At 33.2% G+C, this 23,850-nt stretch overlaps 2 protein-coding genes across 2 annotated transcripts; both read left to right on the top strand.

Annotated features, from left to right (window-relative positions):
• The first annotated feature begins 4,102 nt into the window (after positions 1–4,102).
• On the top strand, positions 4,103–8,520 carry LOC141661909 (putative 1-deoxy-D-xylulose-5-phosphate synthase, chloroplastic). The gene is made up of 10 exons (XM_074468934.1): positions 4,103–4,244; positions 4,899–5,027; positions 5,458–5,622; positions 5,715–5,865; positions 6,003–6,274; positions 6,364–6,637; positions 6,781–7,088; positions 7,168–7,449; positions 7,548–7,832; positions 8,121–8,520. The coding sequence occupies exons 1-10, from the start codon at positions 4,125–4,127 to the stop codon at positions 8,286–8,288; spliced, it is 2,154 nt and encodes a 717-aa protein (XP_074325035.1). The 5' UTR covers positions 4,103–4,124; the 3' UTR covers positions 8,289–8,520.
• An 891-nt stretch (positions 8,521–9,411) lies between these two features.
• On the top strand, positions 9,412–16,521 carry LOC141661064 (protein FAR1-RELATED SEQUENCE 5-like). The gene is made up of 6 exons (XM_074468047.1): positions 9,412–9,436; positions 9,994–10,110; positions 15,307–15,413; positions 15,473–15,913; positions 16,022–16,164; positions 16,383–16,521. The coding sequence occupies exons 1-6, from the start codon at positions 9,412–9,414 to the stop codon at positions 16,519–16,521; spliced, it is 972 nt and encodes a 323-aa protein (XP_074324148.1).
• Positions 16,522–23,850: the final 7,329 nt, after the last annotated feature.

The raw sequence follows: 23,850 nt of genomic DNA, 5'->3' as shown, positions 1-23,850 counted from the left end.
GCACTGGGTGCAAATGTTATATTCGACTTTATTTCGAATTTTCTATTTTAAAATTGTGTTATTAGTCTCGTTATTTATGCTCTTCAATCTTATATAAATCATTTGCTTTAAAATTAAAATTAAAAAAGAATGAATGAAACTCGTATGAAAATTTCATTTTTTAAGGAAAAAACTTAATTATATTTCTATAAATTTTCACTGTACATCTATGTATGTAATTTCTGTTTCTTTGACTTATAAGAGTGGAAGACTTGGAAAATGAACAAGTACATTTAAGAATAAATACGAAAACACGGACATGTCAAACTTGACAGAACATTGTGCATGCAGTTCCGAGAAGGAGTTTCACTTTTCTGTTTCTGAATTTTCATTTTTTTCTTTTTTTTTTTGCATTTTCTAGTCTTAGAAAATTATTAAAAAAATGAGAAATCAGTTCAAATTTGCATGCAGTTTTTAAATTTAGAAAATCGAAAAACATGTTTTATTTAGTTCAATTTTTTGTGAGTGCTTTTAATTTCATGTAATTTATTCGCTAAAAATCATACACCATTTTTTGATATTTAAATACTACAATTTTTTTGACACTTTTTTTAAATATATTTATATTTTGATTCAAAATTGATATTTTTAGAAAAACTACTGTTTTGAAAAGTTTTCTAAATTGTACTTATAATTTAGGAAACATTAAAAAGATTTTAAATTTAAAAAATGAACATGTTTTTTTTTCTGTGTTTCTTAGAAAATTTTCTAGAAAAACAAGACAAATAAATAAGTTATATAAACAAAAGAAAGCAACCTAGTCCAAGTTTTACCCCCATTTTATTAACCCCTACGTTAGTACTCAAGCATTGCATCACCAACTCCCTACTCCTACTCTAACGAAATATAAAACAAACCACCACGCAGAAATGCAATGATTTTTGCATTGAACTCCAGTACTCATTTTAAATCAAGGATTTTAAAAAAAATACTCAAAACTAAAAATAACCTGTTTTTTTAGTTAACATTAATGTTGGTATGCAATGCTTTCACCAAACTGGATTTTTCACTCTCTTAATCATAACATCATCAAAGTACTTGATAGTCCTTGAATTTTTGAAGGACTTATAGTGCAAAATCTGAATCCTCAGCTAAACATAATGCCACCCAAATTATTTTAAAATCAACTCAACTTCCTCTCTTTTTCCTTTCTCTTTTTCCTTTCCTTTCCCAAACCCTTCCGCCTTTTCTTCGAGACAATTCTTCATTTTATTCCAAATCTTCTTCTTCTGCTGCTTTTCTTGGTTGTATTTTTGTGATCAAGTAACCTTTGTTGTTTAATCGAAAAATGATGTAATGAATCTTTGGCCTTATGATCATTGTTTTCTGATCATTGTTTTCGTAGTCTTCCTAAACGCATCATTCTTATAGGCATCCCTACACTTGAGTAAACTTGTGTAATTTTTTGAGGTAGCTAAAATTTAAATCATAAAATTAATAAAATAAGTCAAATATTTTCGAGTGCTATTTTGATTTCACTTTTTTTTTGTTCCACCACCTTTTATTTCAATTCATGTTATTTATAACTCTAAATGTATTATTTTTTATTTTTTTTATTTCTATATGACTTATAATTCTATATATATTATTTTTATTCGTTTTTTGAATAATAGAAACCATGCTTTTTATTATTATTTTTATAGGTTTGAATCCTATTTTTAATTTAAAATAAATAGGTTCATAAATTGCCCCAACTAAATAATTTCCAAAAAATATAAATCACGACCAAGTAAAGAGGTCATGTGTTTAAATTGAAATATTTTAATTTATTGGTGGAATTCCATTTTAATAAAATGATATGGATATTATACACGCTTTATTTCAGTTTCAGCCCTTGAAAATAATAAATTTGTTCAAATCGTATTATGATTACAATTCTTTTTCCATAGAATTCTAAATTATTTCATGATATGGTATTTGGTTTCATCTCAGTACGATTATGCCGTATTTTGGTTTCGCTCCTAGATTTCTATTCAAATATCTATGTTGTTTTTTGACGAATTATAGATTGTTGAAATCATATTATAATTACGATAATACTTTTTCGGTAGAATTCTTTTTTATTTTTTTATAAAATGGAAATATTTTTATATTTTTTCGGACATTAGAGACATAATAATGTTGAGTTCGTTGGTCTAACAAGATTTGAGTTAATGAAAATTACATATAATTTCAAAAGAAAAATTGTAATAGTAGAATTTTATTATTATAATATTAGTTATAATTTAGAATTAATTTCTATAATCATTATTCAATACTCCTTCTGTCCTCTAGGTAATATACAATGGGGGACGGGGCTCTGCAAGAATCTCTGTTAAAGTATAGTTTCTTTGCTTTTGGTCACTGCCTACCAATACCGGTAGGAATTAAACGTTTTGTTTTAACAAAATTCACTTTAACTACAATAAATAAGAATGAATAAATTGAATAAAGAACTTGCAATGAGATTAATAGCTTTCAAATGATGAGATTGATGAAAAACTTATTTCTTTTGCTTCTTACTCTTCCTTTATCTTTATTTCTTATTCTTCTTTATTCTCTTTTATCTTACCTTCAATATATTAAAACCGCACAATGCAAAAGTAAAAGATGGTGGGTCCATTTTTAAATCTCCACATTTTTTTCCGCCAAATTTGGTAGGAAACACTTTTTAGCTAGCGGACCTCTTTTCTTACTAATATCGGTATGAAAAAATTCTGAATTATTAAAAATTTGCCAACATCGAAAAAATTATTTTTAATTTGGATTATACATGAAATGCTGATATGAAGGGTGGGGTTATATCAATATAAAGATTTCATCATTTCCTACCAATGTAGGTAGGTTTTAATTTCTTACCAAATCTGTTAGAAAATATCTCTAAAATGATTTTATAATAAAATTTAATTGATTTAAAAGGGTGAGATTTGATGACATGGATGGTGGGGCCCCTTCAATGCCAATATTGGTAGGAGCTAATCTTCCTATCAATATTGGGAGGTTTTGCTTTGCTTTGCGCGTGTATAAGTTTTGGGCTCCCCGGGAGCAATTCTTACAGAATTCGTGTTGGTAAGAAATGATGGAGTTCCAGAATTTGTTGATAATAATATCTTGACAGGATACGGCCTTTTTTCTTCTAATGAACTAATTGAGATTTATTTGGTTGTTTTACATGGATTATTTTATGTTGAAGCCCGAATATCATTTCTGTTATATAAGATATAAAAAAGGTAAGCTGAAATTGATGGATTTAAATAAATTGATAAAAACAGGAAATTAAATAATAAAGAATTGGAAAAAGCATCTTTCAAAAAACCATTGAATCAAATTCATAATATCGGAATGATTAATTATTTCATATATTATTTTATGCTTTGGCAAGTTTCTTTCATAATACTATTACGAATATAATAGTTTTGGATATTGTATGATTATTATCAATGTTATAGAACAAAATAATATATAAAAAATTTTACAAGCGTGTGAAGGTCAATATCAAATGTAAAGTTAGGATTCGAGTTTAAACTGAAACTCCTTCTAGCTAGTTTTAAATTTGAAATTATGTTAAATTCGCAAAAAAAGAGCATAATAAAACTTAATATGTATGAATACAATTCCAATTTTAATATTGACTTCGCCAAGTATCAACAAAAAATTGATAATATACATTTTAATTTGTATATATTTACAAATTGTTTATACAGAGGTGAAAGAAAAGCTCAATTAAATTATCAACGCTCAAAATTTAAACTTAACTCGATAAAGTATCAAAACAAAATTCACGATAATTTAACTCAATTTCGCGCCAAGTTGCGGAACAAAATAACAAAAATTTGAAAATAAATTAACAAAAAAAATAAAATTCCTTAAAAAAAAATAAAAAAGTTCATTACCATGCCACAACAAATTCGCGTACAACGTGCGTCAACAAAATCTGGATTAAATATTTAAAATCAGTAGCGCTCCCTCATGTCATTTTCATTGCACACACTGACTAAACCGCCGCAGCACACACACAACACAAATCTACACATCCTCGTAAAACTGCACCAAACTCTCTTGTCTTGTCTCCTCCTTTTCTCATCTTCTTTAAATTCATAGATACGATGGCTCTCTGTGTAATTGCATGTCCATGGAAGCTTAATTCTGCAGTGGCATCTCATCCCAGAAACCAAAATCATTTCGGAGAAAATTTAATTTCTCGATTTCCCCGCAAGCTCTATCAGGTCTTATTCATTACTTTAATTTTGTGTATGTTTTTTTGTTTGGTTGTATGTAATAATGTGTTATGTTGTGCAAAACATGTAATGTATCGTATCTCATTCCGATTGTAATATATTTGTAAAGATTTTGTACATGGTAAGTTGGTAACAACATATCCACGTGTTGCAACAAAGAGGTGTTTACATTGCTTACAGTACAAGTTGATGAATTAGTTTTTCTTCTTGTCAAAAACAGTCTCAATGGGGCTACTTACTATGACCAATACGCGAAATCAGGAAATTGTAGATGTGCGGGCTAAAATAGAAGAAAAATTTATAATTAATATATTTCTTTCATTATTTTGTTCTAATCCGTCATGGAGGTGGAAGGCTTATGTATTTAATTTCCGTAATTGACCGTAACGAATATGTTTTGTTTCACCTTGTTTTTTTTTATTTTTTAAATATTGTTGTCCTGATTTGAAGAATTTATGATACAATTTCCCAAAACTGTTAAATTTTTTGTGCCTAATATGCTTTTAAGAATATTTATCAGAATCGAATTTGAATATTTTTTTAGTAGGGCAGAAGTGTAATTTGTGCTCAAGATTTACATTTCTGTATTTTCTTTGGAATTTCACTTGTTTTGAAAAATTGATGAATTCAAGCTTTTAACAGGTTAAAAAAACATGTGCTGGAATTCGCGCAAGTTTGTCGGAGGCAGGAGAGTACCACTCTGAGAAACCCGCAACCCCGTTTTTGGACACAATCAACTATCCTATCCACATGAAAAATTTGTCGGTTGAGGTACTCAACTAGCGAAACCACAAAATTATGTATAAGGACAACAAATTATATTTAGTGTTATGTTGTGAACTTACTTAACTATCCTATTTGATCCAAATAAAAAAAAGTTCGGATATGGTACTTATAACTAGCAATAACGACAAAATTCTGTATAACGAGAACAAATTATAAATTGTAAATACTACTTTGCATGTGTACACAATCAACTATCCTATTCACATGAAAAATTTGTCGGAAAAGGTACTTAAGTTGCAAAACGACAAATTTATGTATAAGGGGAGCACATTATATTTGTAATTGCAAATATACATGGGAAAATTGTCCCGTCCACTTGAAAAAAACAGCCAAAATTTTGTGTAAGGAGCTAAGATTACAAATAATATAATACAAATGCTAATTTTAAAAATGACATTCATTTCATATTATTCAGGAACTGAAAAAGCTGGCAGATGAACTTCGCTCAGATGTAATTTTTAATGTTTCCAGGACTGGGGGTCACCTTGGTTCAAGTCTTGGTGTTGTTGAGCTCACGGTAGCTCTTCATTATGTCTTTAATGCACCCCGAGATAAGATTCTTTGGGATGTTGGTCATCAGGTAATCTTTCTATATTCGCAACACTGTAAGTGATAAAGTTTCAGTTTCGTCAAATATTGTCTTGATTCAGTTTTAATAAATTTAATTTGCAGTCTTATCCGCATAAGATATTGACCGGAAGAAGGGACAAGATGCACACTGTGAGACAAACAAATGGTTTAGCAGGATTCACTAAGCGCTCTGAGAGTGATTATGATTGCTTCGGTACTGGTCACAGTTCTACCACAATTTCAGCAGGCTTGGGTAAATACTCTTACAAAGATTTGATATCAACATAAATTACTGTATCTTCATTTATTCGAGTTAACACTTTTGATTATCTATATCGACAGTGCTATTGATCATCTTTCCATCTTGACTAAAAAATTGCAAATAAATAGGAATGGCTGTTGGGAGGGATTTGAAGGAAGGAAAGAACAATGTAATTGCTATTATAGGTGATGGTGCAATGACAGCAGGTCAAGCTTACGAAGCCATGAACAATGCTGGATACCTCAATTCAGATATGATTGTCATCCTTAATGACAACCAGCAGGTCTCTTTGCCGACTGCTACCTTAGAAGGGCCAGCACCACCTGTCGGGGCTTTGAGCAGTGCTCTTAGCAGGTTGAAGTACAACAAGCCTCTTAAGGAATTAAGAGAAGTTGAAAAGGTTGGTAACCTTTAACATTCTAACTAAAGACATAATTATTTAGAATTTCTATGTTGAGTCTCAATTGCTGCTGGTGAGAAACTGTGCAGGGAGTTACCAAACAGGTTGATGCAACTAGGCAAGACCTTGCTTCAAAGGTTGACGAATATGCCCGTGGGATAATTGGTGGTTCTGGATCAACTCTATTTGAGGAGCTCGGGATCTATTACATCGGCCCCGTTGATGGTCACAATATAGATGACCTTATTGCCATCTTGAAAGAAGTCAAGAGTACAAAAAAAACAGGCCCGGTCCTAATCCATGTTATCACAGAGAAAGGCCGCGGATACCCTTATGCTGAAAAGGCTGCAGACAAATACCATGGTAATTAGCTAATTCTACTCCAGTAATTTAATATCTGATATTGTTTTGAGTCGTAGTTGCTACAAAATATAATTATATAATATATGAATTATGAAATTAGCAAGAATGAGACCGTTAATGTATTTTGCTTTTCAATTTTGCAGGTGTAGCAAAGTTTGATCCGGCGACTGGAAAGCAATTCAAAGCTAGTTCTGTGACTCAGAGTTACACGTCCTACTTTGCAGAGGCTTTGATTGCAGAAGCGGAGAGAGATCAAGGTATAGTCGGTATTCATGCAGCAATGGGAGGAGGAACAGGCATGAATCTTTTTCTGCGCCGCTTCCCAACAAGGTGCTTTGATGTTGGTATAGCAGAACAACATGCTGTAACGTTTGCCGCTGGACTAGCCTGTGAAGGCCTAAAACCATTCTGTGCAATATATTCAACTTTCTTGCAAAGGGCATATGACCAGGCAAAAGCAAAAGCTTCTCCAAAATATTTGACAATATGAAATCAAAAGTTATATGACTAACTGGTCTTTCTTTTCTCAGGTAGTCCATGATGTGGATCTGCAGAAGTTACCGGTTCGATTTGCATTGGATCGAGCTGGTCTTGTTGGAGCTGACGGCCCCACACATGCTGGATCCTTTGATGTGGCATACATGGCATGTCTCCCAAACATGGTAGTTATGGCTCCTTGTGATGAAGCTGAACTTTTTCACATGGTGGCAACTGCTGCTGCCATAGATGACAGACCTAGTTGTTTCCGGTATCCTAGAGGAATTGGGGTTGGTGTCAAGCTGCCACCAGGGAACAAAGGAATCCCGCTTGAGGTATTGTTCATCTAATTCCTGGTTCCTGTAAACAAGATATTTTCATTAGCCGTGACAAATGAAGTTGAAAGTAATCGTCCTTTTTTTCTTCTGGACAGGTTGGGAAAGGACGGGTATTGATTGAAGGGGAGAGGGTTGCACTGTTTGGATATGGAGCAGCTGTTCAAAGCTGTTTGGCTGCAGCTGCTCTAACAGAAACTCATGGTTTGCAATTGACAGTTGTGGATGCCCGCTTTTGTAAACCTTTGGACTATGCTCTTATCCGCAGCATTGCAAAATCACATGAATTCTTGATTACTGTGGAAGAGGGGTCAATTGGGGGTTTTGGTTCTCATGTTGCTCAGTTTATGGCTTTAGATGGGCTTCTTGATGGAAAGACAAAGGTAATATACCTTGAACTACATTCTGAATTTCAGCTTTTATATGTCGCTGAGTAAACATAACTTGAAACACCAATCATGAATTCAACATAATTTATTAACAGAGATGGTACTCACTCAATGTTGGCAAGTTACTGGAAATTTGTGAAATGTAGGAGGCTAAAATTTAAATATCTGTCATACTTGTATTGGTCATAACTTTAATAGATAGTAATATTTTCTAAGAAAACTGATCACTCACATTGGTACACAAAATATTTGTTATTGAATACTTATGATACTTGTATGCAGTGGAGACCACTTGTCCTTCCTGATTGTTACATTGATCATGGATCACCAGCAGATCAACTAGCGGAAGCTGGTCTTACGATGTCTCATATTGCAGCAACGGTGTTTGATATTCTTGGACAAAAAAGAAAAGCTCTGGAGATTATGTCCCAGCACACGGTGGCCATATAATCTGCCGATAAAGCACAAACACAAAGTGAAAGGAGATATAGTTAAATAGGTATGAGCATTAATATTATGAATTTCATGGATGTAATACAACTTGGTCACAACAATATAGGTGACTGGAATTAGTTATAGGCTTGCCAAATTGCGTTTGTAGCCAAGTGCAGTTGCGAACATGAAACTTTTTGACAAACAGGTACAGCAACATATTTTAGCAGAACAGAGGCACATTTGTTTACTGTGTTTAGATAAAATTATCTTTTTTGTTAGTTTTCTGTGGACTAAGAACATTTATATATATCTTTTAGTGGTGATGTTGCGGCCTCAGAGATTATTTTTCTAATGCAAGTGTTAGTCATAAGAGAACTATGAGCTTAGTAAATCGTGTTTAACAAATTTCATTACTCTTTACTTGTTTTTGGTACTCACACATTTATTTTTCTTTTTCAGCTTTTAATATAAACAATTGACACTCTTCAAATAATTATTCCAGATAGGAGTTGTAAAAAAATTTATGTAAACATTGTAAGTTTGGTAAATAAATAACTAGAAAAATAACTAATAGAAGTTGTACCAGATAACTACACAAAAAAGAAGTGATCACAAAGCATAGAACTTCTAAATTTTTTCCAAATAAAGTAGAAATAAATTTACATCTTCAAACAGTGCATTAAAATTGATGTAATAGAAGTTGTACCAGATACCAACACTATTACATGTGATAAAAAGTAACAGATATTGAAGAACGCAGCCAATGCAGCATCTCCCTGAAGGCTTGCAAAAGAATGCAACGCAATTAGGTTGAAGGACCGCAACTTGGATCTCTGATTATAAGCCATGAGTTCCAATATTCATGTGAATCTCTGTCACCATCCACATTCCAAGGGCGTCCAGCTCTTTTAATTTCTTTTTGGCATCATTGATACGGGAGTCAACTTCGTGAAGCTTGTCATGCAGGAATTGCAAAAACTTAACTTGTTCAATGTAGTTCAGACAATTGACCAGCCATTTTATGCTAAATGATCTGTGGAGTTGGCATTGGCTTTTTTGGCAACAAATTTTGAGGGGTCAGAGTCAGACAAACTGGCAACAGTTGTGTAATCAACTCCTCAGAGGCAATGTAGTGACAATGGTGGCTTTTGGAGAGCGATCAAGTAAGTAGAAATGAATTCAAGGTAAGTGGATATATGGGATTCGTCATATCCCATTGGTAACTTAACATACTTCAAATTATAGAAAGGAGACAGAAGACAGGGAGAGAAAATCTACTGAAATAGCATCAAGTGCCTAGAAGAAAACAAACAAAATTAGATTCGAAATCAGGCCCTATATGATACTATCTTCAATCATAAATAAGTAAATATATAATGATAAAGAGGTAATGAACCAATAACGATGAACATTCATGTTGATTAACATTATCAAGAGCCCATTTACGAGTCGAAAAGTGAAACACCGGCGTCCATCTTTAGATTAACCCGCTTATTTAAAAATTTAAGGTGTTAGAGGAATGCCCCAATAGGATCATATATTTCACCATTAAAAGAATTTTATACGAGGTTACCTTAATGCTTTCCAAGTCAAGAGTAAGTGTACTGGTACTACCCAATGCCGGAAACATATTAGTAACTTGTCGATAATATATTTTCTGACTTCTCTGAATCTATAGTTAGCCAAGATTCAAACCAACCCTGTACTTTTATACTTACAGTTTCCACCTCAGAACCTCCAAATGTGATTGGAAAGAAACCAAGAGAACTGAAATTACGTAATTTTGGCGACAAAAAGGATTATCTTACCCCAACGACAAGGGAAACATTTAATGGAGGTAGTGATTTCCAAGTTTACCAATTGGGGACAATCTATGACACAATCTTCCCATACGACTTCAGAGAAACACAATGTGAGATTCCGTAGATTAACAAGTATAGGGAGGAACTCACTTGCTTTTTGCGGAAATATTAAGTGACTCAGTTTAAGAGTTAATGAAGCGGGAAGATTAAAAACATATGTGGGCAATTTACAACTTTCCAGGTGTAGAGTTGTTAGACAAGGCAAACTAAATATTTCGGGCAAGTCGAAATTTTGGAGGACCAGAGTTCGTAAAGAAGGCAAGCAAATCAAATAGGATTGATCAATTTTTTTGGCGGGGCTACATATATAAGAAGGAAGGGACGTTTCAATTGTAGAGATGTTAAAGCCCATAAATTCCAACAATCAGTTTTCGGGTATTCATAAGAATCTGAATATATAACAAGTTCCTCTATCGACGTTGAATCGAAGGTGGATGATAATTCGGCTGAATTACGTCAAACATCATCATTTAACTTTTGAACATTGTATGAAATTGCATAGTTTACCAACACCTAGATTAAACTTTGAGGTGGTTGAAATCTAGAACGGAGATTAAGTTTCAATGCCTGACATGCATGGTTTCGACCAGCCAAAAAATGATGGAAAATTTTAATTTCGGAATCAGAGTGCTTGAACAAAAAAACTTCAAAGCATATATTGGTTCGAATAACGGTTGTACCAATAAATACTAGTGAAATGAAGAAAAGTTAATTTTTTTCAAATTAATTTCCATCGTTTCGAGAGAACACTACACTGTACAACTAATTTAATGTTTGAAAAAGATAGAATGTGAAACTGCTTATTATGCCTTCACCTATACCTTGTTTATTTTTTTGTTTGTTTAATTTATTTCTTCAGCTTCTTCTTCGTCAACCGATCCATATCCATATCTATATTCCAGCTTCACAGCAAAGCCGCCAGGGGTTTTAAGTTACAGAATTTAATAGGGTTTAACCCCCCTTTAACTTATTTACTTATACTGTACAATTTGGCTAGTATTAATTTCCTAAACAATTGATAAAATAATTATGTCATTGTAATCATTTAAAATGACGCAATTGAAGTAATATTCATTTATGTGTACTGTAATGTAATATTTTTGATTATTTTTAAGGAAGCAGTCATATATTACATTTAACAAAAACTTAACTTTCACCAACAAATTAGGCAAAAATGTAGTAATAATAATTTAAATAATAAAGAAATTTACATGGATCTATTTTTATGATTTTTATCTCTGTTTGTCATAAAAATGACTTTGAGCCATTCGCAAAGACCTACTATCATAATTGTTTCCCCGAAGTTGAGCATAAGTAATACTTCATGCAGCATAATTTTGTCATGCAAATGTATGTTGTATCACTATCCATGCTCCAGAGTCCATCCACTCTTATTCTGCATGGGAGTGAACTTTGAGAAACTTACATGTTTACTCGCTCGCGAAACTGAAGTGGAGGAACTCGACCCTCTAAAATATCGTCCTCCTCTGTTTATTATTCTGCAATATTCATACACTATCCTATTCTTTTATTATGGAGAACTCTATAATTTTAAGGTTATTATAAGATATTATCAATTGAAAAATAAATTCAAAACTAAATTATCTTGATAATATCTTTTACCAACAATACATATAAAAAGGACGTGACATGATCTTAATTCTAAACGGTTAAACCTATCTAAATGGAGTTAACATTAAATATGAATTCTATCGAATCACTCTCTAGCCTATATAAATAATGATCCATTCCGCGTCTATTTGAATTAATTTTTAACCGTTTAGTGTATGCAGGTATGTAAAATAACATTAATGCATGCCTCAATTTAATGTATTTGTTGCCTTGGTATGATATTAAATAAAACTTTATGCATAGTACTTACATGTTGGCCTGCTCACCAAGCTGAAGAGTAATATCGTCATGTTATGTAATCTCAGAGATAGTGGAAATGGGCTGAGGGTAGAGCTGGCCAAATGTGCGGGTTTAAACCGCACATTCGGGACTGTTTCGTACGGAAACCCGTAATTATTCGGCCCGAGCCGGGCTGGTTCAAACCCGCACAATTCGTTAAATTAGTCGAGCCAGTTACGAATATAATACTGGAAAACCGGGACCGAGCCCGGCCCGCACTAACCCGCACTAGTTGAGCAGAAGGCAGTAATTATTTTCTATGTACTACTGTCTAGTGTCTACTACATGTGATTATGTAACTACAGCCTACACTGCACTACTCCTGCCTCTGCACTAAAAATATAATAATACTTATAATATATTATATCAAGTAATTGGCAGAAAGAAGGGAGAAGGTTGGCGGTGCTTTGCAAAGCACGCACGGCCCGCGGGTTAAGCGCACGAGCCCGCACAACTCGTACGCGGTTATTCTCTTGTACGGTTACGACTTCGGTTTTCTCGATTCGAGCCCGATTCGTTAATTAACAGGCCGGTTCAGTGTTACCATTTCGAGTGTCCAACCCGTGTGCGGCCCGGCCCGGCATGCACGGACCGCACAGATGGCCAGGTCTAGCTGAGGGATCTCCGACGCCATGCTACTGAAAAAATAAAATATTTTTATGCATAGTGTGTAGCAGGGGCGGACCCGAGGGGGTGGTTGGGGTTGGCTCCAGCCCCACAGTGAATTTCTATAATGACAAAATTTTACATATAATATGATATTATATGACAATTCAGCCAGATTAATCTTATTCTTTTAGCCCCGGTCAATCTTCAGATAATCTAGAACATCACTAAATAGAACGTACAAGTAGGTACTGGTATTTGTGTATCAGGTGTTTAAGCTTTCTTAAGAAAAATAATTATTTTAATGTTAATTATATATTAATATATATATATATATATTTATTTATCACTTAAGATTAAAAATAGCCTATTAGTATTTATTTATTTTTCCAGAAAATCGAGAATTTAGTTCAACTCAATAAATTATTTAAACATCTATTTTAATTTTTCAACATGTAAATTTAAATATAAAAAATTAAAAAATAATGTTAAAATTAAAATTTATTTATAATTTTATTTTTTATATTGATGAAAAAATTTAAGAGCCAATTTTTTATTAAGCCCCGGACAATGAAATATCCTAAGTCCGCCCATGGTGTGTAGGGAGTATAAATTCGAGAGTACCTGAAATCAGAATCAGACTAATGAAAATACCTGAAAATATTTGAGGCACGTGAAAACCACGCTGTACAGATAAACCCCTCCTCGTGGTGCTTGAAGGTATTGTGGCTTCCGTTTTCCAAGATACAACGAATTGAGGTGATCTTAAACATTTGAGACCCGTCTCCTATAAACCAAACAAATGCGGTTTGTATCTCCAAGAAACAGATCCTAAAACTCTAAAAATAATTGAAACAAATTATCCCCAAATTTTGGTGAGATTCTTCTCTCTCACTCCCTTCCTTTTAGTTGAGAAGACACAGCCTCGTTATACAGAAGTAACATAAAATGTAACTTACATATGTCATAATTTTGTAACATCCACCATTATGATCAAATAACTCTTATCTCATTAGTATAGGAGTTACAAAATTAAACACATAGGTTTAAAAATTAATATAATAAAATATAATATAATTTTTATTCAAATAATAGTTCAACATAGTGTATGAATAGTAGAAATTGACATTTTTTTATTGGAAAAGAAGTTGTTGCTGTATTCTTACACTTATTTGAAATAAATAAACAAATAAAATAGAGTGATAGTTTTGGTTTCTTTAAAACCATCTTTTCCAAAATAAACATTTTATATAATATTGAGGGGTTGAAAAGAAAATCGATTAAGATAATTTTAAAATAACTACTTCATGTTGAAGCGAAGTAGGATTATATTACAAGTTTAAAAAAAAGAAGTCTAACAAATCATGACTGCATTTTCATAATTTATTCTATATAAATGTTAACGTATAGATAAAAAGTTACAAAATGAGGTTAAGTCAGCGTGTTATAAGTTACAGTAGTAATCTTAATTCTAAAAGCATGATTCAATTTAACATTTGTACTTCTATACGATATATTAAATAAAAACTGTATGCATAGTACATAGAGCGGGCAATTTGGTACATGACACGTGAACACGACACGAAATGACACGAAAAATACAGATATGAGTTTTAATTTTTGGTACACGAAACACCAATTTACACGAACACGAAATTATACGATAGATTTAGTGTCACATATAGATTTTAATGTAGGTACACGAAATTACACGAGATAAATATATTTATGAACTAATATATATATAACACATGCATATATTTATGTATATAATATAAATATAATATAAATATTTACAAGTTTTTATAGAATATTATGTAAATATAGGGGAATGATCAAATAGAAACCCAAATTAAAATAAAAAACTAGAAACCAATCCTAGCTTTTCAATCCTTATTTCAGCTTTTAATCTGAGTCATCCAATTAATTTAATTAAAAAAAACATAAAAAGACAAAAATTACGTGAATTTAATATCATAACTGTTTTTACTTTCTCTCTCATCAGCAGTTATCTCTCCTCTGCTCTCTCTCTCTTTCTTCAATAGTTCTCTCTCTTCAATCGTTCTCGTCTCTCTCGATCGATCTCATCTGTTTTCCGATTGAATATTAAATATTGATCTCATCTGTTCATCTGTGTTGATACTTCTCTGTGATTGATTGTTCTATCTTAGTGTTTTCATGTTATCGTTAAATTTTGTTACTTGATTAGTACTCAGAGATGATTATATCTGATTTGAATAAAATTAGAGACAATCAAGGTAAATAATCTCGTTTTCAGCTTAAATTAGCTCTTGATATTATGTTTTATTTGTTCATTTGTTGATCTTTATCCTCATGAACTTTTTATATAGTATTATTGTTGTAGATTTATTTTTTGTTTTGTTTTTCATTCGGTTCATGTGTTTGAGTAGATTTTTGTATATGAATTTGTGAAATTTATATATTTTTGTAGAGTGTTCAAAATTTTCGTTTGTTCGTGTTTATTTTAGTGATCATCTTTTTAAATATTAGTGGTTTTATTTGATATTGTAATGTTACTTATCTTTTATTTGTGTATTTTAATTATATTTTTATTATTAGTTAGTGAGAATTATTAAAAATTACATTCTTTATATCTTACGTTGTTTGTCTTTTATAAATATATTTGTTTTTAGGTTCTACTTGTGGTGATTCGTCTCAGATTAGCAGTGATATTGGTACTGAAGTTGTTAATGAAGTGACTTCAATTGAAAGTGAAAGTAGTGTAAGCATAACTCCCATGGTAGTTTGAATTACATACTTTGTTCTGTCGGTGATACTAGTATACCCTTTACCAATCAGATTTTTGATTCTCTAGATAAAGGTTACAAGTTTTACAAGAATTATGGTCGATTAGGTGGTTTTACTGTATGTAAGACAACTGAGAAGACAGATGATGATGGACGTGTTTTGTTGAAGCATTTTGTTTGTAGTTGTGAAGGTTTTAATGATCTTAAGAATGATGCAAATCCATCAGTTAAGAAAAGGAGGACAGTTTTTAGGAGATGTGGATGCAAAGCGAAGATGATTTTGAAGTATATGTTTCCTGATAAGTATATTGTTAAGACTTTTGTTGAGCTACATAATCATCCGTTAGCTGATAAAAACGGTCGTCAGTTTTTTAGGGTTAATAGGGAGATGTATATTAGTTTAAGAAATCTTTGTTATAATGGTGCAAAAGTTAATATTGGTTCCAGCAAGATGTTTAGCTTTGCTAAAGAAATGTATGGCGGATATGCAAATGTAGGTGCGAACTTGTGAGATTTTCGAAATTTTAGTAGGGATCTGAAATTATTCATTGGAGATAATGATGCGCAAATGATTACTGATAAATTCAAACGTATTTAGCAGAATTCTGAAGGCTTCTATTTTTCTTTTGATGTTGATTCTTCTGGTCACCTAAACAAGTTGTTTTGGTCTGATGTTATTGGTCGGAGGAACTTTGAGTTGTATGGCGATGCAGTGTCATTTGATGCAACCTTTGATACCAATAGGTATTTTTACTATTTTAACATCTGTAGTATTTTATGCAATGATTGATAATGTTTACTATTCAACTTCCAAGTGTTTAAGATTCTTGATGTTTTATTTAGTGCTTAATATACTGATGGTTTTGTAGATTATTTTTTTGCACGTCTATTTTTTGTAGATTCAAGTTTTTAATACTCTGATTTTTATTGTATTATTTGTTGTGATATTTTTTTAAAAACAGGTATAATATGATTTTTGCCCCTTTCACTGGTGTGGATAAGCATTATAGATGTGTGACTTTTGCGGCTTGTCTTTTATCACATGAGAGTATTGTTGATTATAGTTGGGCTTTTGATCATTTAGCGAAGGCAATGGGATGAAATCCGGTTGTCATTGTTACAGATCAATGCCCTTCTATGAAAGTAGCTGTTCGTGATGTTTTTTCTGAAGTGAATGGTGTTAGGTCACACAACACTGTAGAAGGGGGTTGAATACAGTGTTATTACAATCAAATCGATCTTGAACACAAGTAACAGTAAACAGATATATTCAATATAATAAACTCTGTTACAATGGAATTGTTCTCTCTCAGTGATGAACAAATATCACTAAGAGCTTCTAGGTTACAATGAATAATGTATCTCGATAATGATAACACATATAGTGTAAACCTATATCTGTATTTATATACTACACAATTACAAGATAACTTCTAATTGATATGAAATATAATTCTGTCTCCTAAAATATATCAATCAGATATCTTATACAAGTCTTCCAGTCTTCTAATTCTTTCCATGCATATCTTCTTTTGTTTTAGTCTCGATCTTCTACTATTAATCAGATTCCTTCCTTAATTGTAAGTCCTCCCGTACTTAAGTTTTGACATGACCTTAAGTCCTGATATTATGTTCCGACTTCCAGTAAGTATTGATTCAAGTATGTCCTGATATTTTCTGTTTGTTAAGATCTGAAAACTAAACATGAAACATATTAGACATGACATCTCAAATATATCTAATAATCTCCCCAACTTGTAAATTATGCAAAATATACAAGTTAATAGATTTGATGATGTCAAAAACATTTAAGTTCAAATGCATAGAGAATTTAACTGAGTAACTAACTACAACTTACAGTCCTCGTAGATTTTACCAATCTCACTGAGTCAATCTGAATCCATAATGATTCTTAACAAAGTGTGATATCAGCTTTTCTTCTTTAATCCTTAGGACCTGAGAGAGTGTAGTCTTGACTTGCTTCATCTCTTCATTCTGACTCCCAATCTGATAGATTGCAGTCCTTATCGCAGAGATATGGTTTCTTTCTAAACCATTGTCCAATCTTATTACCCTAGGATGAGAAGAGTCTTCATTGTAGCATAGACATTTCTCTTTCAGTATTACCTCAAGCTTAGAAGAATTCTTCTTCATTGGAATTTTACTTCCATCATCTTCAACAATATTAGGAATGAATTCTGTAAATCTTGAACCAGAAATTCTTGCTTTATCTCTGATGGTCTTCAGTATGAAGTTTGACCATCTCCTAGTAATATTAGACTTTACCTCTAAAAGGTAATGAAAGAATTGAAGTTCTTTCAGAGTTTTGTTCAGTACATCTGATTCTGACATCAAATATGTCCTTCCATCTTCAAGAAATAGAATCAGATTTTCTTTGATGTTGTGTTTATCATGAGCATCCAGTACCACTTGAACAGAGATAACCTTGTTAAGGTGTTTCCGAGTAACATCTTCAAGAGGTTTATCAGTTAGTAAAAATGGATCTCTTGTAGCAACTTCAAGTCCTGTTTTGATTTTAGCTTCATCAGAATCTAGTCCAGCCATGTCTCTTGGTTCTCTAGCATTTAACCAAATAGCCATGAAATCAGACAGCAATTGGCTTTTCTTTGGATCTGATGGTTTGACATTTTTCCACAGAAGTTTTTTTTTATCAGCTACTTCCATTTTATCTAAATCAACTTGAGCACTGTCAGAGGTTAACATCTTGACTTTATCAGAACTTGCTGCTTTTGCTTTTGCTTGCTGTTCTTCACTCTGAACAACTTGAGCTTTGTCACAGGTTATCTTTGATTCTTCAGAAATCTTCTTTCTTTTCAGAGTTTGAACATCTTCTTCAGTCATAGTATCATCATCATGAATTGTAGTTTGATAGACAGGATCTATCACAACTGAAGGTATTTTCCTCTTTTGAAACTTTGTAGGTTCATCAACCTTTTCCTTTCCTTTCCATTTAAGATCAATCTCAGATTATGATCTTGTTTTGGGCTTTGATGCCTCAAAAATTGTCTTCTCTTTGATCACAATGCCTTTCTTCTTAGGCCTTGGAGGTTTCTTTGTAACAGAAGCTTTTTGCTTTAGATTTATCTTTTCAGCTTTAAATCTAGCTTCTTCCTCCTTGAGATTATCTAAATCCATTCCTGGATTATGTTTAAGAAACAATCTTCTAGAAATTTCTTCATCAAGTGTCTGGATCTTGGGATCCTTGTAGTAGACAGTAGTCTGTTTTCCCTTGAGCTTCGGAGTTTGCATGAACTTTTGAGAATCTTGACTTCCACCTTGTATCAGAACATCAGGCTTTGTCAGACATTGCTCATCAGAACTTGATCTCAGATTTTGAATTTCAGTACTTGCTATCAGATATTCAGTTTAAGCAGCTTCAGAACTTGCCTTCTTATGAGTAGAAGATTTGCTTGCATCAGAGTTTAATTTCACTTTGCTGCTTTGTTTACTCTAAGCTTGACCTCTACCCTGACTAGCGTTTCCCTGGTCATCAGTTTCATCATCTGTCTTCTTCAGTATTTGATTATCTGAGCATTTAGACTTAACTATCTTCTCCCCCTTTATGGCATCATCAGATAGTAGGAGTGAGAGAAGAAGTTCTACTGAAGTTTGAATTTCATTCAATTGAGCCTGTTGAGAAGCTTGATTTGCCAGAACCTCAGTAATTTGGGCCTGTTTCTTCTCTTGGGTTTTCTCAATTGCTTCTACTTTCTCAGAAATAGGTCTGATAAACCTCTTTTTATCAAGCTTGGCTTTCATATCTAGCTTTTCAGCCTTTTCCAGAAGTTTTTCAACCTTTTCTTGAGTTTGAGAGTGAAGACCTTGAGGATGCTTGGTAGAGAGAGCAGTGATCTTGAGCCGTGTCTTGAAATCAGAATTTGACAATAACTCATCATCTTTTGACACATGCTCTGTCAGAATGTTAAAGCTTGGAATAAATTCAGAATCATTCCACTTCTTGGTCCACTCAACCCCCCTGTGAGTATCCTCCCAAGGTATAGGTGCATCCCGCTCAATAAACGTCTTTACCAGTGCTTTCTTTCCCAGAATGGGACCTGGAGTCTCAACAGTTACACTGTCTTCCGAACTTAAAGAAGATTCATTATGTTCAGACAGAACAACAGTGTGTGAGGCAACTGGAGATTCGGGAATAACCTCATCTACTGTAGGAATTTCAACATGCTTTGGAGATACAGGTGAAGTTGGTATCTCAGCATTTAAGATTGGAGATTGAACTGGAGATTGCTGAGCTTCTGTAGGAGCTTTTAAATATAGAATAGAAGGAATGTGTAGCCTATGAATGTTAGTTTCAGGACTGAAGCCTGAATCTTCAACTCTAATATCTTCATGAAGAGGAGAGACTGGAGGTGTAAGCACTGTTTTAGGAACAGTGTCGTGGTCTTTAGCTGAAGGTGGCAGAGTTTCAATTATAATTGGCTCTTTTGAAATCAAAGATTCCTGATCCCCTTCCTCAGCTTCTGCAGTATCCTCAGATGGAGGCTTAGCCTTTTCCCTCATTTTCTTCAATCTCCTTGCCAATGAAGGAGTTGTTGTTGCAGCATCAGAACTTATAGATTTCCTCTTCAAAGTATCAGAACTTTGAGCTGCAGTTTCTTTCTGAGAAGTAATATTCTCAGCTTTAACTGTCACAGGTTCTGAAGCATGAACCTGTGCTTCCTCTTCACTATCAGATTCATCCCTGAGAATCATTTTTCTTCTCTTTTATGGAGGCTGAAGAACAGACTTTGTCCTTTTTGGCCTAGAAGGTGAAGGTCTGATAGTATGTGCTGATGATTCAGGTTGAGATGATTGAGTTGATGGTTTGAAAGATGTCCTGATGGTAGATTTTGATTGTGGTTGAGAAGTGGTTGGAGGTTCTGATGGGTGAGATTCAGATGGTTGGACATCAAGATATAGTGCAGTGTATTCAACTGGATCATAGTTTATTAAGGCTTGTTTGACAGAGATGGGAATTTGGAGGGGTCTCAACATAGCCTTCTTATTATCAGTAGATAATAAGTCATTAAAAGCTCTTTTAGGTAGTCTGAATGGTGAAATGGACTCACTAGCTAATTGGGGCTTATCAGAATAACAAAAACTATAAATAAGCTGACAGAATCTAGTAAAGTAAACTGTATTCCTATCTTCTGTCATCCTATCCCCAATAAAACCTAAAATAGCACTTGCATAATCAAAATCAGTTTGATTAATGAGAGCATACTCGATTTGTTGACTGAGAATTGGGATTACATCAAAATTAGAATATTTGTTTGCAAAAGCCTTTATGATGCAGTCAAAGAAGAAACTCCATTCCCTCTTTATGTTGGATCTCTTCAATTGACCCAGCTTTGCCAATGTCTTTTCGTACCCCAGACTGGCCATTAGCTGTTGAAGAACTGGCTTCTCAACAGTTGTATAAGTGCAGTTCTCAGGAAACTGCAGTGTTTGGCGTACTGTAGCCACAGTCATTACATGCTCATCCTCCCATGTTGAAAAGATGATACTTGAGGACCCATGAGCACCACCATCATCTTATGCGCCACTTCTCCAAAACTCCAGCACTTCAGGTTATTTCAGGTTGGGTCAAATCATACCCAATATCGGAGTGAGCAAGGAAGTCCTGAATAAAGTGAAGTTCCGATGGAGCTTCATCCTTGCTAAGAATGGCCAAGTAATTGTTAGGGACAAACTTCACTCCATTGAAAATAATGTCTTTTGGTGCCATCTCTGTAAGAGATTAAGTGAGAAAGAAAGTGTTTGCAAGGTGTTTGATAAAAGTTCTGTAAGAAAAAGCTTCAGAGTGTATTAGAGAGAGAGAGATAATAAGAGAGATTAAGAATAGAAAAGTTGGTAAAAGATTAGAAAATCTTTTAACTCCCATATATTTACTCTCTCCACTCTACAGTTATATTTATGAAGCATGGCAGACAATTTACACCTGGCAACGTGTGAACAGTCAGTAAAAAGTTAAAGCAGGAGTTAATGGGCACGGGATATAAGCAATAATTACTGTGCACATGCAATTTTTCAAGACAAACACGTTTACCACTAACCCAAATGATTATGACTGTTTTTATCTCACCTAATTATATTCTGATTAAATATGACCGTTTCAGTATTTACCACAAATAAGTCAAGTAAAGAATAATGCCACGTAAGCATCAGAGTTTCTATTAGGATTTAATATCAGAACTTGACTATTATCAGATTTTAATAGTCATCAGAATATGGCTTATCAACTCAAAAAGTGAATATCTTTTTCTGTGATTCTTCATACAAATACTGACTTGATTCTTCAGAGTGTAATCATCAGAACTTCCATCAGAACTTGTCCTCAGAATATATGCAAATGACACTTAACTGTTTGTCAAAAACAACTTAATCACCACAGTAATTTTCATCATTCATATAGAGTGAGAGTGTGTGCATTTAGCAGAATATCAGATAAAGATTAAAGTCTGATAAACTTCAGTACATCTTAGAAATAAGGCATAACTAAGAAAAGTGCTTAAAATCTGTCAGCAATCATGAAGTCTACTATATAACAAATTTATGCAAGAGTCCACCTCAACTGTTTGTGCTCATTTTATGCATCTTTTGAAATTCCTTTTTACAGTGGCTTCTCAGTGTAAGTGAGTCACAACTACTTATCAGAATTTATGCTATTATCAGAGTATTCCTCCAATAATCAGAGAATGTGAAAGGTCACCAAGAAAAATTTATTTGCTTTTCTAATGCATATTACTTAATACCAGCAATGCACTTGGGTCTTCCCTTCCACATTATTTTCTCTAAATCTCAAAGGAGTACCTGACTTTAATTTTCTTTTCTTTTCTTTTCTTCAGATAAGTGAGGCTTACCAAGCATTTAGTTCATCCTTAAGATTTACTAACATCAGAATTTGACAGATAAGAAGCAAGAATTTAGTTTGTGACTTAGTAATAAGATACACAAAGTAAATTTGACTAAGCTCAAAATCAGAATTTGCTTGTGTTAATGAGTTTCCACATAAACAACTAATTCAAACATGGGATTTCTAGTATGTTAAAGACTACTAGGTCAGCATCTAGCACAGTATCCTCATTGGATTGAATAGTCACAGAACATTCAAATCACTATCAGAGTAGAAAAATCCACATCAGATAATAATCAGTATTTAATGTATTTCAATTTAAGCACATATTACATGAAGATAAGACAATCAGTAAACACTGATCATAAAGTCTGATGCATGAGAACAAAAACTAAGCAGATTTAGAGAAACAACCTAAAACCATTCCAAGTTCATTTACCAGTCTTGTAAAAGTAGCTTCACATAGTGGTTTTGTGAAGATATCTGCTAGTTGTTGATCTGTTGGAACAAAATGCAATTCCACTGTACCTTCAATCACATATTCCCTTATGAAATGGTACATTATGCTGATGTGCTTTGTCATTGAGTGTTGAACTGGATTACCTGTCATAGCAATAGCACTTTGATTATCACAGTAAATAGGTATTTTAGAAAATTCTAACCCATAATCCAGTAACTGATTCTTCATCCAAAGAATCTGTGCACAACAGCTTCCTGCAGCAATATATTCTGCTTCTGCAGTTGATGTGGTAATTGATTTCTATTTTTTTCTAAACCAAGAAACTAATCTGCCTCCAAGAAATTGGCAGCTTCCACTTGTGCTTTTCCTGTCTATTTTGCATCCTGCAAAATTTGTATCTGAGTAACCTATTAGCTTAAAATCTGATTCTCTAAGATACCACAATCCTAGATCAGCTATACCCTTAAGATACTTGAAAATTCTTTTCACATCTATTAGATGAGGTTCTCCTGGATCAGCCTGAAATCTTGCACAAAGACAGGTTGCATACATGATATCAGGTCTACTTGCAGTTAAATAGAGTAATGAGCCAATCATACCTCTGTAGTTAGTAATATCTACTGATAAACCAGTATCTTTATCTAACTTGGTTGCAGTGGCCATGAGAGTGGATGCTGTTGAACTGTCTTCCATTCCAAATTTCTTGAGTAAATTTATGGTGTACTTGGATTGACAGATAAAAGTACCTTCTTCATTTTGCTTGACTTGAAGGCCCAAAAAATAACTAAGTTCTCCCATCATACTCATTTGATATCTTGACTGCATTAGTTTTGCAAACCTTACTGAGTTTGGCATTTATAGAACCAAATACGATATCATCAACATATATCTGTACCAAAAGTAAGTCAATTCCATGATTGAGGTAGAACATTGTTTTATCAATTGTACCTCTGTGAAATCCACTTTCCAGAAGGAATTGAGCTAAAGTCTCATACCATGCTCTTGGAGCTTGCTTAAGGCCATAAAGTACTTTTTCAAGCCTGTAGACATGATTTGGAAATTTTGAATCTACAAAGCCTGGAGGTTGTTCAACATA

The sequence above is a fragment of the Apium graveolens genome, chromosome 5 (genome assembly GCF_009905375.1).
Source record: "Apium graveolens cultivar Ventura chromosome 5, ASM990537v1, whole genome shotgun sequence".
NCBI classification, from domain to species: domain Eukaryota; kingdom Viridiplantae; phylum Streptophyta; class Magnoliopsida; order Apiales; family Apiaceae; genus Apium; species Apium graveolens.
The sequence above is the reverse complement of the archived record's forward strand: the minus strand, read 5'-3'. Positions and strand labels throughout refer to the sequence as shown.